The sequence below is a fragment of the Rousettus aegyptiacus genome, unplaced genomic scaffold, assembly GCF_014176215.1.
Source record: "Rousettus aegyptiacus isolate mRouAeg1 unplaced genomic scaffold, mRouAeg1.p scaffold_m13_p_2, whole genome shotgun sequence".
Lineage (NCBI taxonomy): Eukaryota > Metazoa > Chordata > Mammalia > Chiroptera > Pteropodidae > Rousettus > Rousettus aegyptiacus.
In genome coordinates, this window is record NW_023416295.1 from 125,191,647 (window position 1) to 125,207,396 (window position 15,750).

The 15,750-nt window shown below is 54.8% G+C and overlaps 2 protein-coding genes and 1 long non-coding RNA gene across 4 annotated transcripts; 1 reads left to right on the plus strand and 2 right to left on the minus strand.

Moving 5' to 3' along the window:
• Nucleotides 1-103: 103 nt before the first annotated feature.
• LOC107501517 (solute carrier family 26 member 10) lies at nt 104-6,620 on the minus strand. Its single transcript, XM_016127747.2, has 18 exons — nt 6,284-6,620; nt 5,714-5,824; nt 5,006-5,163; nt 4,663-4,827; nt 4,234-4,386; nt 3,463-3,545; nt 3,184-3,331; nt 2,964-3,077; nt 2,217-2,294; nt 2,036-2,131; nt 1,521-1,627; nt 1,343-1,412; nt 1,160-1,273; nt 1,008-1,041; nt 846-928; nt 711-765; nt 507-613; nt 104-220 (listed from the first exon to the last, which is right to left on the minus strand). Exons 1-18 carry the CDS (start codon nt 6,618-6,620, stop codon nt 182-184), a joined length of 2,052 nt encoding a protein of 683 aa, XP_015983233.2. The 3' UTR covers nt 104-181.
• Nucleotides 654-1,543, plus strand: LOC118613742. The gene is made up of 2 exons (XR_004955772.1): nt 654-773; nt 872-1,543. It is a non-coding gene; the product is annotated as an uncharacterized LOC118613742 (long non-coding RNA).
• Nucleotides 6,621-8,406: 1,786 nt separating the features above from the next.
• ARHGEF25 (Rho guanine nucleotide exchange factor 25) lies at nt 8,407-15,574 on the minus strand. 2 transcript variants are annotated; one of them, XM_016127727.2, is made up of 16 exons: nt 15,396-15,574; nt 14,992-15,106; nt 12,537-12,751; nt 12,305-12,400; nt 12,147-12,223; nt 11,882-11,948; nt 11,575-11,678; nt 11,320-11,389; nt 11,123-11,212; nt 10,940-11,032; nt 10,703-10,753; nt 10,380-10,457; nt 9,978-10,178; nt 9,651-9,831; nt 9,147-9,358; nt 8,407-8,859 (listed from the first exon to the last, which is right to left on the minus strand). In XM_016127727.2, the coding sequence occupies exons 1-16, from the start codon at nt 15,492-15,494 to the stop codon at nt 8,749-8,751; spliced, it is 1,860 nt and encodes a 619-aa protein (XP_015983213.2). In that variant the 5' UTR covers nt 15,495-15,574; the 3' UTR covers nt 8,407-8,748. The 2 variants fall into 2 exon arrangements, with proteins under 2 accessions (XP_015983213.2, XP_015983214.2); XM_016127728.2 differs by lacking the exons at nt 14,992-15,106; nt 15,396-15,574 and adding an exon at nt 13,698-14,263.
• Between the last annotated feature and the right edge of the window lie 176 nt (nt 15,575-15,750).

Below are 15,750 nucleotides of genomic sequence, written 5' to 3' on the forward strand. Positions count from 1 at the left end.
TCTTTGCAATGCTGTGGGTGTGGAGAAAGGGGCACCAGGGGCCCGTGTACAGATACCCAGAGTCACTTCATGAACCCCAGAGGTTCTCAGCTTCATTTTATTAGTCATAATAAGTAATAGGGCTTAGGGGCCATGGCCTTCCTCACATATGGTTGGGGCCCTCCATATTCCGAGTAATGGGTCAGACCCACACTGTGCAAGTCTTTGGACCAGTGAGCTCCTGGGGAAAAAAGGGGACATGTCAGGAATTGATTAGGTACCCCGCTTCCTCACTCAAAATTTGGCAGTCTTCAGACCACCCACTTTGGGACCTTTAGTTTACTCAGTTCTTCACCCGTAGCTGGCTTAGTCTTAAGTCAGCTCATCATTTCATCCTCACCTCTCCCTTCATGTTCTCAGCCTCCTTCCCAAATCCCTCTGCCTGGATTTTCAGCCACTGACTTACACCTCACGTGCCACAGCCTAGCACCTCCTGACTTCTACTCCTATTGCTACTGCCACCTTACCAGTCTCTCCAAGGCATGAGCAGCTGCATCCTGGACGCTCACAAACAGCTGTTCTGGGGTCAGTTTGTCCAAGAGTCCTGCCTGAGTCAGTGTCTCCAGCACTGAGGCTGTGTGGGAAGGGGGTCAGGCACTTAGGTCCTCTTCCCACCCCCAAGTGTCTGGTCATTCCCCAGTCTACATCTCTCCATCTTCTACACCTCTCACCATTACACTGAGCCAGGAGAAGGTGGATCCCAGCATCTTGGCATCGGCTGGCCAGCTGCAGAGGTGGGACAGAGGGTTAAACATCAGAGAGTATTGCATGGGACAATAAGGGTTTCAACCCACCTTCTCCCTCACCTGTACCACCTCTCTGGCCCCAGCAGCATCTGCAAAGGTGACACCACTGCAGTCCAGGACCACCACTCTGACAGGCTCAGCAACTAAGATGGGAGAAGGCAGGAGTATCCAGATGCTTCCATGGGGCATACCTAGATCTCCCTCCTTGTCATCCCATCTCACCTGAATCAGGTGGGTCATCCGTCTTTGGAGTCTCCTGTGAACAGAGGGCACTCACCACTTCTGAGATACAAGCATGAACACATACCCTTTAAGCACAATGATTCCCCTCAGAAACCCATCTGCCTCCCATTCCCATTGACCAAGTCCTTCACCTTGCCTCCTCTAAGCCCCAAACGCCACTCCAGGATGCGACGAAACTGTCCACGGGTCCCAAAGTAGAATGGTGTTGGATAGCTCAGGATGCAGAGTCCTGGGACCTGGAGGAGCTAAGGGGTCAGATGATCAGAGGAACATCTGGGTCTAATCTTCCCTTCGTTTGGCTATAGCCCACCCACCTTGTGGTTCTTTTTGAGTGGCCTGTAGAGCTCCGTCCCTTCAGCCAGTCCAAGGGCCAGGCACTGCACCCTAGGCAGGAAGCTGGAGTCAGATTCCCAGCCTGGCCTGGCTGGAGAGTCACCCCAAGCACTCTGTTCTCCCTCACCCCATCTCAATTTCCTTGATCTCTACTCTCACCTCTGGGTGCGGCAGACCACAGTCATCATGGAGAAGACCACACCTATGGCCAATCCCAAGTCCACACTCAGGGTCACTACGGCCACCCATGTGACCATCCACACAGCCTGCAGGACATGGATGGGAGTGAAATGCCCAGAAGAAATGCAAGGCCATCACTGCCAAGGAAAGGGGAGTGACTGCCAGGGCAAGTGATGGGGAAGGATGGCCCAGGAGAAGATAGGAAAAATGATGGAAGGGACAGGATTGACTAAACAGGGGAGTACATACCACATGTAATGACCCCAGACCTTGTGCCAGCCACTGGGGAGTTACTGAAATTCATTTAAGTCTGGAGGGGTTCAAACCCCACCCTTCACTTTGTCTCCATATAAAGCAGTTAGAAGGTATGCATGTTGGGGGTGGGTGGGTTGCAGAACTTAGGGCCAGGACAATTAGCTTTGATCTAGGACAGAGGTTGGGGATGCTAGGAAAATGGAAGGGGGCAGTCTGGGGGTAATGCTTCCATTTCTCACAAAGTCCGTGCGGCTGATACGCCATAGTTGTGGAAGATCCTGCATCTGGAAGAACATCTGGCGCATGCTGGAGATGTTGATGCAGGCCAGGACAGCCTTGGGGCAGAGAAGGTGAACCGACCACCTTGATATACTGGGATATAGCCCCCACACGCACACACACGCTACTTCTGCTCCTTACCTTGGGCAGATAGTAGAAGAAGGGCCCAAGCCATAGCAGTACTGACAGGACAACAATGCAGGAGAAGAAGCCTGCCAGCTAGAGGGAGGGATCGATGAAAGCAAAGAAAGGGAACCTTATCCACCCGCGTGTGAGAACTGGTCTCCCTACTCATTTGACCTCATCTTTCTTGGAAGTCTCCCTCCTCCCAAATCCCCTTGCACACAGATATTCCTCACTCCTCAACAAGCTTCTTGATATTCTGCCACTCACAACTAATGTTTCCCTTTTCCCAGTTAGATGGCCTCATTCATCAGTCTCCTCTAAACGTAATTCAACTTCTCTATTTTTGTAACCACTTCCATCTTAAAAGCCACTGTTGGATTACCCTAAAAGCACGCCAAACACATGCTTAGGGCACCAATAAAATATAGGAAATCAAAAATATTTGGGGAGACTTTAATATGTGATAATTCTTTTTAAACAAAAATGTCCTGAGAAAAAAAATCTCAGAATTCTGTCTCTTAAATTTATTTTACAATTTAGTTTTGTTTTTATTTTGAACTACATATGGGGCACCATAAACTTTTTCAGTGCTGACAGTCCACAAAGGTCTTAAAGGAGCTTTATTCTCTTCTCTCTCTCCTGCCTAGATAATCCCATCTCACAGGTTCCCAGCCTCCTCTATGTAGCTGCCATCTGTTTCTCCACCACCACTCTGACCTGAAAGCCCACCCTGTTGCTCCTCACTCAAGTATGCACTCTTACCTGTGTGTTCCCACCAGCATCCACTAGTAGGCTGGTGGTGGCCAATGTGGCTGAGTTGGGAAAGCAAGAGAAGAGGGAGGAGATGAGGTTGGAGACACCATGTGCCAAGAGCTCCTGGAGGGTACAGTGAGATGAAAAGGAAAGAGACAAAGGCATGGGGAAAGTCACATTGGGAGGGTTGTCTCCCGAATGAGATTGGGGTCCTCAGTTGGAGTCACACCTGGTTGGAGTCGATAGTGTAGCTATACTTGTCTGCGTAGATGGAGGCCAGGGAGGCGGACACAGCAAAAGTAACCAGTGCAATGGGCAGTGAGTCAGCCAGAATCCTGGGCAGCTCAGCCAGGTTGGGGAGGAGAGGTTGGGGGAATCTGGAGAGAGAGGGGTCCATGGTGAAATGGGTTGGGTATAACAAGGATTTAGAGGGAAGATAAAGAGAAAGGAGGTGTTGGGTGGGCAAAGTGTGAGAGGAGAAAGCTGGTGTCCTTTCGTTCTCTCTTACCCTCCAGGCAGCAGCCCCACTATCTGGACGTCATATCTTGTGTCCAGGGAAGAGGTGAAGCAGAGCACAGATGCCAGAAGCACCTGGGAAAGGAGCATATTAAGTAGTGCACGGGAGAGGCTAAAGGGCTCAACATGAGAGAGAATCGTAATGCAGGATTAAGTGGTTGCAGGAGCCTAGCAACTGGGGAAGCTGGGCCGTCTTTGGAATGGGTGCCTGATAACTGATTCAGAGCGAAGGAGATTGGGGATGGGAAAGAGGAATGACACATACCTGGGGCCTCAGAAAGAGATGTTTGGAAGAAGCTTGGGAGGGGGCTCTTATGAGGAATGTGGGTATCAGGAGGCAACACTGAGCCATTCTAAGTAGGGAAGCTAGGCTATGTCTGGGGATATAGAGGCTATCTGTGGAGACGTGCAATATTTATTTAGCTGGGGAGAGAGAGAAATCTGTGTGGATATGGGAAGGGAGATCAACTGTGAATTACAATGAATGACCCGGTGTGGAGACGAGCGATACTGCAAGGGAGATCTGTAAAGAGGAAGAAGGCATTCTAAGAGGTCTAGAGGAGGCTCTAGACGGAATGTGTGTGGGTGGGGCGGATTCTGGAGGGTCAAAGTGTTCTGGGAGGAGGCCTAGTAAGTACACTTGTAAGCAGGACCTCTTGGCTGTGACCTCTCTGCATTCCACGAGGGGGCGGCAGTGACCAGTTCCTACAGGATGGGCAGGGTCTGTGCAGTGCAGGGGCGGGGACCCTGGAGTCATCCTCACCATGACGATTTCTCCTGGGATCGGGGTGGGTAGCCTGTCTCGGAATCTCACGTTCAATTCCTTGACTGGCACGAGAAGCGCCAGGCTGAGTGCTGAGATGGTCAGTTCTGCTGGACTGCTCCGGGGCAGCGCAGTCAGCACAGCAGCCAGCGTCTGCGGGCAGGTGCGGTGAGCAGAGGGCCAGGTGCCAGGAACGACTGTCCCCAGTGTGGATCCACTAAACCCAGGCAAGGTTCTCTCTACCGGGACCCTTCAGGGCTTCCACCTCCACAGCGACCTTAATTCAAGCCTCTTGGTTCTACCCTTAACCTCCTTTGCTCTGTTCCCGTCACACACTCACTATCCCTCCACTTGTCCTTCCTTCCTTTTCGGGTTGCCCTCTTCCCAGGACCGCTAGAAGCCTCTTCTCTACTGTTCTCCCACCCCCACCTTGAAGAGAGCGAAGCAGCCGATCTGCCGCGGGAGGGGCAACCCCAAAAGGCTTGGCAGTTGGGACACGAGCACGTGCAGCGCAGCCCCGCTGGTCAGCGCTTTAACCACAGGCTCGGACAAAAAGGTGGCCAGCACGCCGAGCTGCAGCGCGAACATCCCCAGCTGTGGGGGAGAAGATGCGCAGTCACCACAGGAGGAGGAGCAGACCAGCCAGAGTGCAATGCGCCTGCTTCTCCGCGCGCCTCTCCGGCTGAAACCCGCGCGGGAGACGTATCCCACCCTCTCTCCTGGCCCAATTCTCCCCGGCCCCCAGGGTGGATCCCCGAGGATCTCCCCTCACCATCAGCACCCCGCTCCCGAAGGCCATAGCTGCAGCCGCCCCAACTCGCTGAGCGTCCAACTGTTCCCTCTCGATTCCGCTCATGTTCCCCCCGAGGGGTTCGGGCACCAGCCGCTCCACTGCCGAGCCCGTCATGAGACTGAGAACCGCAAAGGTTCCTATAGCGGGGGTGGGGGTGACAAATGCAGAGATCATCAGCTGTGCCGCCTGGGGCGCTGCGACAGCCCAGGCTCTGCGCTCTAGTCCTGGGCTGCTGCCATCAGAAACCGCTCCCCTAGAAGGCAGCTAGCTGCTCAGGTGAAGACCTCAGGGCCAAGAGCCAGTGCAGCAACCCGTGATGAGGGAGGTTAGGAGAGGGCACCAGCTGGCAAAATTTCTCCCAAACTGCTTCACTGCCCCCTCCCGAAGACGCCCCACGGACTGTGTGCTCCTTTGGGTGACCATGCATCTCTTCTTCCTTCTTCCAAGTCCCAGAGATGTTCATTTTAACCAAATTTCATGGGGAGAAATAGTCGGAGTAAACTCTCACCTCTGCACCCACCAGTACCACCAACAAGCATTGCCTAGGTCAGAGGGTCGTGGCAAGGTATCAGCAGTGCGGTGGAGTGGTGAGGAGGGAAATAAGAACTAGGGGGCTTACATGTTGAACAGAAGCCTCAAACCCCACACTTTCACCCCACAGAGGAGAGGAGTCGCTGGGTCGCTCACCTGTGGACAAGTGTCTCCCAGTACCCAACAAGGTGTAGATAAGGACAGGAAAGAAAGAAGTGTAGAGTCCAAACACTGGGGGCACTGAGGTCAGGAGAGCAAACGCCATGCCTGGAGGAGAAGCGGAAGGAAAGATCTTCACTTGGGGAAAATGGAGGGTGCCCAGCCTCCAGGATGCTGTCCTTTTCCCTCACTCTTAGAGGCTGGCACGGGGACTCTAAACCTTGCCACATGAGGGAACTGAGGGGTTAACGGGTCTCAATGGGAGGTCGCTGGGCGTACAAGGTCGGGTGTCGGCCTGAGTCCTGGGGGAAGGTGTTGTGCCTCCAGTTCCCTGAGCCAGAACGTGTCCAACACTTCTCGCAGGATTACACAGATGAGGGGAACTGGGGGTGGGAATCTAATGGGGCGCCATACATAATCCTTACCCAGAAATTGGTCTCTGCTTTTTGTCTCTGAACCCTGAGCCACACTAACCCACCACCTCGCTTCCAGGTTCCCAGCCCCCCAGGCCTCCTTGAAATCCTCAAGAGCTTGGGCCCCTCACAGGTTGCTGTTGGGGCCGCTCACCCTGGGGCACGTGCACGATGCCCACGGTCACTCCAGCCACTGCATCCCCAAGCAGCCAGGCTCGCCAGCGGTAGCGGGGCAGCCAGCGTAGTGGGGGCAGCCGAGCCAGCAGCAGGCGCCACGCCCCCGGTCCGGAACAGGCCCGCCGCCTTAGCAGACTGCACAGGCGGGACCAGCGGGGCTCCGCGAGTAGCTCCGTCTCCTGCTCCGCGCCGCCGAAGAGCTGCTGGAACCGGGCCTCGGTGAGAGGTTCTCTGTTCTTGGCGCCCAAGGGGGACTTAAAGTCGGAGGCTTCTACAGGACTTAAGCAGGTCCTAGCGCCTAGTAGCCCACTCATTTTGCCCCTTGTCACCGCCAACTCCGCCCAGTCTTAAATACCCCTCCACCGGCTAGCCTTGAGTCCCGCCTCCTTTGAGCAGGGTCCAATCCCGCCCTGGAGGGCGCCTTCTTTTGCGGACTTTCTACCGGTAGGAGCAAACTGCTGCTTGGGGAGGGAGCGTCTCTATGTTAGGCGTTTCCTCAGTCATCCTTTGGGGGATCGCACGCTCTGGAGTCTGCTTTGAGCGAGTGGAGGGTGGGGGTGGCTGTGGAAAGGTGAAGTGACCAGAGAGGCTAAAAGACATGTGCACCCTCAACACCCAACCCCCACTATTTATCACTCCTAAGCCTTTTCACTCTGTGCGTCTTCACTCTGGGTTCCTTTCGAATCTGCACTTTGGGCCAAGACAGAAGCTGGCTCCTCTAGGATTACAAGTCGTCCTCAGAGCTTCTCCATTCCCTCCCTGCCTGAGGAAGAAAGTTCAGCGCATTTTGGAATCCAGCTCCTCCTCCCCCCAGACCCAAATCCTCTTGGGGGACAGGTTGCCCTCAAGAAAGTGTAAGGTGTGTGTGTGGGGGGGGGTCTGTTGGCCTCAGCAGCTTCACAAACCACTGAGATGGGAAACAGCTACGTGTATTGGACAGATGATAGCAAACAATCACCCCGCATTTCTGCAGGGAGAGGCTGGGTCGAAATCCCCCGTTCAGGGCTTCGCGAGAAATACTGTACTAATTTTTTTTATTTCTTAGAAACAAAAAATTTGAAGCACCGTTTATTGAATTTAAGTGTAATTTACAAAGTGAGCACCTGAAAGCACATTTGAGGTTAAATTAAATACAAAAGGGTCACCACCCACCCACCTCATGTTCCCCTATGGTTCCTAAAGGGATATAAAGGTCTGAGCTCCAGAATCCTGCTATTTTCCCCATCCCCTCCTCCATTCACAAGAATCCTCAGCACCTCTCCTTATCACCCTCTGGTCCCTAGTCCCTGACCCCAAAGCCCTGGGTGTGGGGTACAGTGAGGGTGGGTCTCCCCTCTTCAATTCCTCCTATTGTTCCCCAGAAGTCTTATCTGAGCAGTACGTCCTGTCTCCCCCCCTTAGAGGTCCCTCCCCCCATTGTCGGCCAGAGGGACCTCAGGTCCACAGGGAGGCTCCAGCTCCTCCTTAACTCCCCCCCACCCTAGCAGTCTATTGTCTGCTGAGGAAGCCCAAGTACACGTGACCAGGCTCAGGGGACGATTGGACACAGTGGACACACTGATGTCTGAGGACCCAGGACAGGGCATCTGGACATGGATCTCTGCACCTTTGGCTCTGTGTCCTGGGGGCTGTCTCAAATGTTGGGAGGGGTGAAGACCTCTTTGACCTCTCCATTCTTGGGTCTGTGGCTTGAAGAATCCATTCCTGCTCAATATGGATATGCCTTATGATCTCCCAAAGAGCAAAAATGAGGAGACCCAGAGCCAGAAGGGGCCACAGCTCCCAGCATCCTCTCCACCTCTTCATTCTCCCTCAGCTGAACATGAAGGCCTTAGAAGAAAAGGTACATTGGGCTTTTTGGTGTTGGGGAATGATGGGAAGTCAGACTACACTGAGCTTCCCAATGGGGTCTAGAACAGAGGCCAGATGGGAGGGAAAGAGAGCTGAGTAAAGGGGAGGATACATCAGGGGTCTAGGGTTTGCCCTTAGCTCCAAGCCCCAGGTCTGGATTGAGAGATGCTACAACTACAGACTAGACCCCTTCACCCCACTTACCCCTACCGCAGCCAACCCTTCCCTCTGCCAAGACAGTAGCCTCAGTGATATAACAAAACCTTTATTCTCAGAAAACAGAAAAAACAAAATCAAAAACAAAACCAATAATTTCTATCTGGCCCTTACCCACCCACCCACATATCCTCCTTTTGGGGGGACCTGTGATGCATGCATAAGGGTGGGAGCTGGAGGAACCTGTATTCCTAGTACAGATAGAAGTCCTTTTGAGTCTAGGTACCCTCCTCCAAGTTGACACCAATCCCAGCCTTGCCCACCCTCCACGCACACCAAGAGGGAGGAATTCCGGGGCAGTGCCAGAAGAATTGCCCTGGAGTTCCTTGGGAAAGAGAGTGGCTGAGTCAGCACCACCCCCATAGCCTTCATCAGTTACAGCTCATCTTCATCCAATTTAGCAAGTCTGGCCTGGCAGGGAGGAGTGTTTGTAATTGGTGGAACTGGAGGAGAGTCACGAGAAGTCTGGGGTATGTCACTGAGGGCCTGAAGAAAGACTTAAGTTGGAGGATCGAAAAAGTTCAGGAATCCACCTTCACACCTCTCTAAGTGTAAGCCCCCAGCAAAGCCACCTCCTTCTAGATATCTTAGATCATCTGAGACCATCAATTAAAGTGGAGGGGGGAGGGTAAGAGACAGGAAGTAGAAAAGGGAAGACAAAAGGAAGGTAGTAGAAGAGAGGAATGGTATGGGGGAGAGGGATTTAGGGATCCTGGAATAAGAGAGGCCCTCCCCATTCTACCCCTACAACCAAGGAACACCATTCTTCATACCTGTGTGTCCAGGGGCAGCGGGGCTCTGGTCACCTCCCCTTTGGGTAACATCAGCAGGGAGGGGAGAGAACCATTGATGGGTGTGTGTGTGCCGACCTGGGCCCGGTGTCCAGGCCGAATTCTCCCAGGGCTTCCCACCCCCGATGCTCCTGGCCTTCCCAGGCTGTTGGTCTGGCTCTCCCTTCTCTGGTACTCAATGGGTGACTGCAATGCTGGGATAAAGAGAGGAACAAAAGGAGGGTTACAAAAGTGACAGGTCCTTTCCCTCTGAGCTCTGGTCCGGCCATCCTCCCATTCCGCCCTTCCTGAAAGAACTGTCATCCATGTAAACTGGCTCTTAGGGGATTCTGAGTTACGAAATCTTGAGCTAGTAGTGGAAAAGTGGGGGTGGGGAGACAAGGAGAAGCCAGGGTTAGAGGGCAGGATTGGGACATTGGGCAGTGAAGGATTCAGGAGGTCAAAGGACTGAGGGAGCCTGTGGTGGAGGTAGGGTAAGAGCTTCACCATTAAGGAAGTCCCGCTGGCTTTCCAGGATCTGAGCCACTTGCTTGATCCAGGCCTGACTGACTGCAGGGTCTGCAGTCTGCAGAACATAGCGCTGGATCCCACCCTCTGGCCCTCTGGAAGTCAGAGCAAAGCGGCAAGGGTCGCCTTGGAGGTTCCCCTCCAGTCCAAGGCAGCTCACCTGGATTGGCAAACAGGAGATAGTGCTCCCAAATTCTTCAGGCCCTCTCTGGTTTTTGCCCACCTCCAACATATCCAAGAGCCAGATATCCTCTCAGAGGCTGCACTCCATCCCAGTCAGACCCCTCCCTCTTAGCTCCTCCCCACCTTGATGCTGCTCTTGTACACATATCCAGGCTGTGTTCCACCTCGTACTCCTCCTCCCAGGGCCTCACTGAAGATAACGATTTGCTCAAAGAGGAAGACACGTCGCTCTCGACCCCGGGAAGAGAGAAGCCCCCCAGCCTCAGGCTCTGTGACCCAGAATGTGTCCTGGCCCAAGAGCTTCCCCTGAGCAGTCAGTTTGCCCTAGAATCAAAGGATAGTGGCCTTAGAGACACAACAAGAAGAGAAAAGGGGCAACCCTCTGCTCCTCCCTCCTTCCCCTGACACTCCCAACCAACCATGAGGTCAGTACCAGGAGAGGACAATTCCCCAAAAGGACCTCCTGAGTATTCAGACTGGGGCAGAAGAGTACTGGGTCTTTAGTTTCCTGCTCCATTCCCATACCTCAAATCCCCGCAGCCTCCCCAGAGTCATCATATCATCGCAGCGCTTGGGCACGAAGCACATGACTTCCACAGCTCGCTGGGACAAAGGTGAAGAGAGGAGCATTGTCATTGTTGGGAAAGGGACCGCTTAAGACCATGCTTCGACCTCTGCCCAGCCTCCTCCTAATGACCAGATAGCTCTACAACACTCAAGGAGCTGGGGCAATCCAAGAGACTATGAAGATAAGGTGTGTGCACGTGTGCGTGTGTGCACGTGTACGTGTGTGTGTGTGTGTGTGTGTGTGTGTGTGTGTGTGTCCTGGAAGACCTGAAAATCCTCACCTCCAACTCTTCAGTATCCATCCCAGCTCTACTATAATACTTGAGAAAATCCTAAGGTGCAGAAAAGAAATGCTCAAAGTCGTCATGAGGATATCTTCAGAAGCTCTCACATCCTTCCCCCAAAAACACAGGCGAAGAATCCCAAGAAGTCTGGGGGAGCCTTAGGAACCCTGGGGAGATGAATGAGGAAAGGGCTATCCCAACCAGCTGTGCACCCAGAGAACAGGTGGTCCTGACCTTAAGCAGCAGCTGGTATTTCATGATCCTCTGCACTGGTTTGATGAGAAGGTCATTGAGCTGCAGGCGGTGCCCTAGCTGCTGACGGAGCTCCTGGGGACAGGGACAGGGTGGTAATGCCATCTGGAAAGCCTGCTCCTGAGGATTCTGTCCCTCTTTCCCCAAGCTATCTTAGATACTGACCTCAAAGTAGCTGTCCCCAAATTCTGACACCACGTGCTCTGATTTGGGCTTATTCTGACAATATACCACATACATATGCAGCCGGCGCTCCTAATGGGTAAAGTTTAGGAGACAGCAGAGAGGGTGAGCAGGGAGAGTAGTCAGGAGAGCCCCACCCACTCTCAAAGCCCCCACCATCACATCCTCTCAAGCCTCACATGTTTGATGAATAGTTGAGCCAGCCAATCAGGATCCTTCAAACACTGCTGTAGCTCCCCCAAGAAATAGCTGGAGATGTTGGTAGGGAAAAGGTAGATCAAGTCCTTGAACCCCTGCAACTTGGGCTGTCCGCCCTTGTGGTGCTCCCCAAGAAGCCTCTCCAAATATTCCTCAGGCAACAATAGGCCCACGTGTGGGACACAGACAACCAGATATATGCTCCTCCCCCTTGCTCTCAGGGCTCCACCACTCACTCTCGATGCCACTCGTAGATTTGCTGGATGTTTCCAAACACAATCCTGTCACGGCCTCGAAGACTCTCAGGGACCCCCTGAGCAGCCATGGTGGCCATGTAACCCTGTGGGAAGGTTGGAGTGGGAGAAAGGATGTGTGGGGTCAGCCCTGTGGAAATCCCCTATCCCCAAGAAATCCAGATGTAAGACGTAGGGGTGGGGGGACTGGGAAGGTGGGTCAGAGGAATATCATCAGGGCATTTCTTAAAATTAGCCCTGGGCAGAGGGAAAGGGCTGGACCAGAGCTGGAAAAGATAAAAGGAGCTACCTCCACAATCTGTCCCAAGTCGTCCACATACATTTTCTCTGTCTCTACCAGTTCACCGAGGACATACCTGGGAAGAAAGCACGAGTGCACATTCTTGGTTTAGCCACTTTCTCCCTCCTGGACTAGAAGCCCCTTCATTACCACAGCCAACCTCAGAAGAAATTCCAAGTCTCAAATCTAAAATGTGAGGGACGGGCCTCTGGAAGTTGTACAGAGTGGAGCGGGGGAGTTAAGGGGAGGGAAGAGAGAGTGTGTGGATACTTACATACTCCTTTCTAGAGCCTTCTTTTTCTGTTCCTCCTCACTCTCAGGGGCTTGGGACAAATTCTCCTCCTCAGATGGCTAGAAGGAAATAGCATCCTTGAATAAGTAAATGGATGGCTCTCGGAGAAGAGGAGCCATCCCAGACCCCTCACTACATACCTTTGTCTTATCTCCAGGGCTCTCCAACAGTGTAGTCAGCAGGGTCAGTTCCGGCAGCTCCTCTCCTGTGGTTAGAGCTGGTTTTAGCATCCAGTTCTGGGGGCCAGAGGTCAAGTGTCAGAGGTCAGGCACAGTAGCTGTGTCTCCCCAATGGCCAGTAGACCCCAACCTGCCCTCTTTCCCATTGTCCTTTATGAATGTCCTATATGCTTCTGTGGTGCTCCCTGCTCACCTCATATGATCCAGCCTGGCCACCATCTGCCTCAGTTTCCACATTGAGACAATGTTTAGAGTGATCCAACCATCTTCTCAGGCCACTGACTGGCCCTGGGGGGCCCGGGGAACAGGGACCAGAGCTAAGGCCAGAGCTGGGGCCAGAGGGGGCCGCCAGACCTGAGGCAGCTGAAGCCGAGATACTCCCCTCACTGCCGGCAATGGAATAGGATTCTAATGGAGTGGGGAGGAAGAAAGGGGGTGACAGATATTGTTCCAGCTCCAGACTCAGAGTCTTTAGGAAGCTCTCAGAGTCTCCTCTCTCTGATAATCAACCCCTCACCCCCAGGGCTCACTCTCTTGACATCCTCTTTTGAGTTGGCCAGGATAGATAACTTCACCAGGGTACCCTAGGGAGGAAAGGCAGTAAACACCTGGCTCCTCAGGCCTGGAACCCTCGGTAACATGTGGAGGTTCCCCCATATCCAGATATGGGGGTGGGGGCAGCCATCTGGGCAGACACTGGAAGCTGGGGGTGGCCATCTGCTCTCCTACCATCCTCCCCTTCCAGTGGGTACAGACCATTCTCTGAGAAGGGGGGGTGTCAAGAGCTAAGAGCCCATCTGCCACCCCCAGACCCCTCCTCCACCAATTACAGTAATCACTATAAAAAGAAAAGACTTCTGCAGCCCACCTTCCCAACATGCACAAACCCAATAGAGGGGGCAAGTGAGGAGAGCTCATCAGGGTTATCTTTGGCCTGGGTTTTCCGGACAGAGGAGTTGTGATTTTTGAGAAAGCCCCCCCGGCAGGTCCCCTTCATTCCTCATTTCTCCGTGCCCTATCTCTCTTCAGAGCTGAAGTCGATTCTCAGCAAAAGGATTTGAGTGAGGGAAGATGCAATTCTAGGCCTAAGGGTATTGTAGATGGGTTTTTCTCCTACCCAGTTGACTACAGGAAAGCTAGAAGGGTATCTGCCCCTTCCCCAATTTCCTTAACTTCAACTGATAGAAATCTGGAGGCAAAGAGATCTTAGAGATCATCTATTAAGTCATTTTCCTGGAAAACACAGTTACAGTCCGTCTCCAGCTTCTAAATCCGTAGGACGAGGGCAAACATAAGTCCTGAACCCTCAGCCCGCCCCCCATTCAACGCTAAGCCCTGGCGACCTCGCACTCACCACGTCCCCCCTGGGCGATGCAGCAGCCACATTTTGCCAGCACTTTTCGGATCATATGGGGACAGGCACAGCGACCCCCCTTGTGCCCCCCCCGCATGGCTCCCGGGCCCCCCCGTACCCCCTACCCGGGCCGGCCATGCAGGGGGAATCACGGGGGGCGGGGACGGCGCAGGGCGCACACCCCCCTCCCTCCTACCCCGATCCAGGCTGGGGGAGGGGGGGAGGGAGGGAACAGGGAGGGGGCGTCCAGGGGTAGGCGGAAGTCTGGGGGCTCTGCAGAGAGGGCGGCGCGGGGTCCGGCCGCCGAGCTGGGCGGGGAGGGTTTCCGGAACCCTGTCGGTGCGGGGCCCAGGGTCCAGATGTCCAGCGGGGAGGGGAAGGGTGGTGGGGGAGGATGGGCCGGGATGCGGTAGCCGCTCCAGCTGTCTCCGGCCTCTCTGGTTGGGGGGTGGTTCTAGGCCCGGGCAGGGGAGGAGGCGGGTGCCGACTGCCGGAATCACTGGCGCTGCGCGGGTCCCAGCCGAGCGGCTAGCTGAATAACAGGCCCCGCCGCGGTCCTGCTGCGGGGAGGGGCCTCTGCAGCCCAGCTCCGCCCTCTCCCTCCAGTTCTCCCTTCTGCCAGCGCCAGGTTCCCGCCCCAATTCCTCCTCCCCCAGGCACCACCACGTTCCCACTCCACGTCCCCAGCGCCTCGGCCCCTCCTCTGCAGCCTGGACTCCCCCGCCCTGGGTTCCTCCTCCCTCCCGCATCTTGGGCTCTGACTGCGGAACGCTGGGGTTGGGGGGGTTAAGCTGGGCGGCGGGGGTCTGCCAGGGTCGCTCCTTGACCTCTGGTGAAGGGCCGCGTAGATGCGGCCTTGGCCTGTGCAAAGATGTCCTGGGGTTGGGACTGTCCCTAGCCGTGCAAGGGTGGACAATGACTCTTAACAGGGGTGCGTGAATAGGGAGCTCTTTTGGGGGAGCACAGTCCAGGTGCCGCTCTCTTGCCGGACCCTTCTTTCCGCCAGGCCCCGGGACTCCAGCTGAAGCTAATCACCAATTAAGGCGAAGTCCTGGAGCCTGGGCTGGCGAGAGGCCAGGGGTGGGGCGTGGGGACACTCCGCCTGCGGGGGCTCGGGACCCGCTGAGTGGGGAACAGACACACGCAGGACTAGAGGGCGAGAAGCGTGGAGGTCTCAGCGATTAAATAGTTTTCATGCAAATTAAAGAAGCTTTATGCTAATAAGAGCATTTTTTTGAATCGCCACTTTGCGCAGGAGGACAAATTGCGCCCCACCCCATCGCCAGCTTCTTACCGGGCAGCGGAGCCCAAGCGGGCGCCTCGCGTTCGCTCTCCCCTCTCTTATCCCCCTCCGTAAAGGCAGACTCTGGATCGGTCCCCTGCGGCCCTAAAGGGCTTCTCTGCGGGGGCTGCGGGGGATAGAAAGACAGTGGGGAACCTGCCCTCTACGCCCAGCCTTGACCTCCCCCTTCCCCCTGCTGTCAAAATCCACAGTGTTATGAAGAGTTCGCCAAGGCTGGAATGGAGAGAACAGTTCTCCCAAAACGTGGCTATGGACCTCTTAATAGAACTCTTAGATTCCTGCGAGCGCCCCGCAGAATTTTTTTTTGCAGGGTGCGGGTAAATTGAGTTACGGGATGCAGCCCTCCTGTAGCCCCCAGAAGAACCCCAAATCCCACCGAAGTCGCTCTTTCTTACCCCCTCCTGACCAGGTAGGGCGCATGCGCGCAGCATGCCCCCCATGACCCCCAGTATCCGGTCAGTGCGGCCAGGGGCGGGGCGGTCCGGGGGCTTCATGCTGGACCCCTACCCAGCTCCAAGTTTCAGGGCCGAGGGGGCACGGAAACTGGGGGGGCTCTGAGGCCTGCGTGCGTCCGGGGAGTTGCTACTGCAGAATCCGCCCCCTGCCCGGCTCCGCCCCCAATCCCACCCCAGCCAAACTTTTCAAAGGGGTAGGCTTGTTCCGTCTTACAACCGTATTTCAACAACAAACCCCTATTAATCCCTGTTCCAATGTTGAAGCGTGACCCGGGGCTTCGCGGTGTTATTGTGG

Coding starts and splice junctions, on each gene's coding strand:
- LOC107501517 (XM_016127747.2), bottom strand. CDS start 6,620: ATGAGTGGGCTACTAGGCGCTAGGACCTGCTTAAGTCCTGTAGAAGCC. Junction 3,332..3,462: donor GTGGGGCTGCTGCCTGGAGG/GTAAGAGAGAAC, acceptor CTCTCTCTCCAG/ATTCCCCCAACCTCTCCTCC. Junction 1,628..2,035: donor GTATCAGCCGCACGGACTTT/GTGAGAAATGGA, acceptor CATGTCCTGCAG/GCTGTGTGGATGGTCACATG.
- ARHGEF25 (XM_016127727.2), bottom strand. CDS start 15,494: ATGAAGCCCCCGGACCGCCCCGCCCCTGGCCGCACTGACCGGATACTG. Junction 12,752..14,991: donor CGCTTGGGCTCCGCTGCCCG/GTAAGAAGCTGG, acceptor CCACTCCATTAG/AATCCTATTCCATTGCCGGC. Junction 8,860..9,146: donor CGCTGCCCCTGGACACACAG/GTATGAAGAATG, acceptor GTCTTTCTTCAG/GCCCTCAGTGACATACCCCA.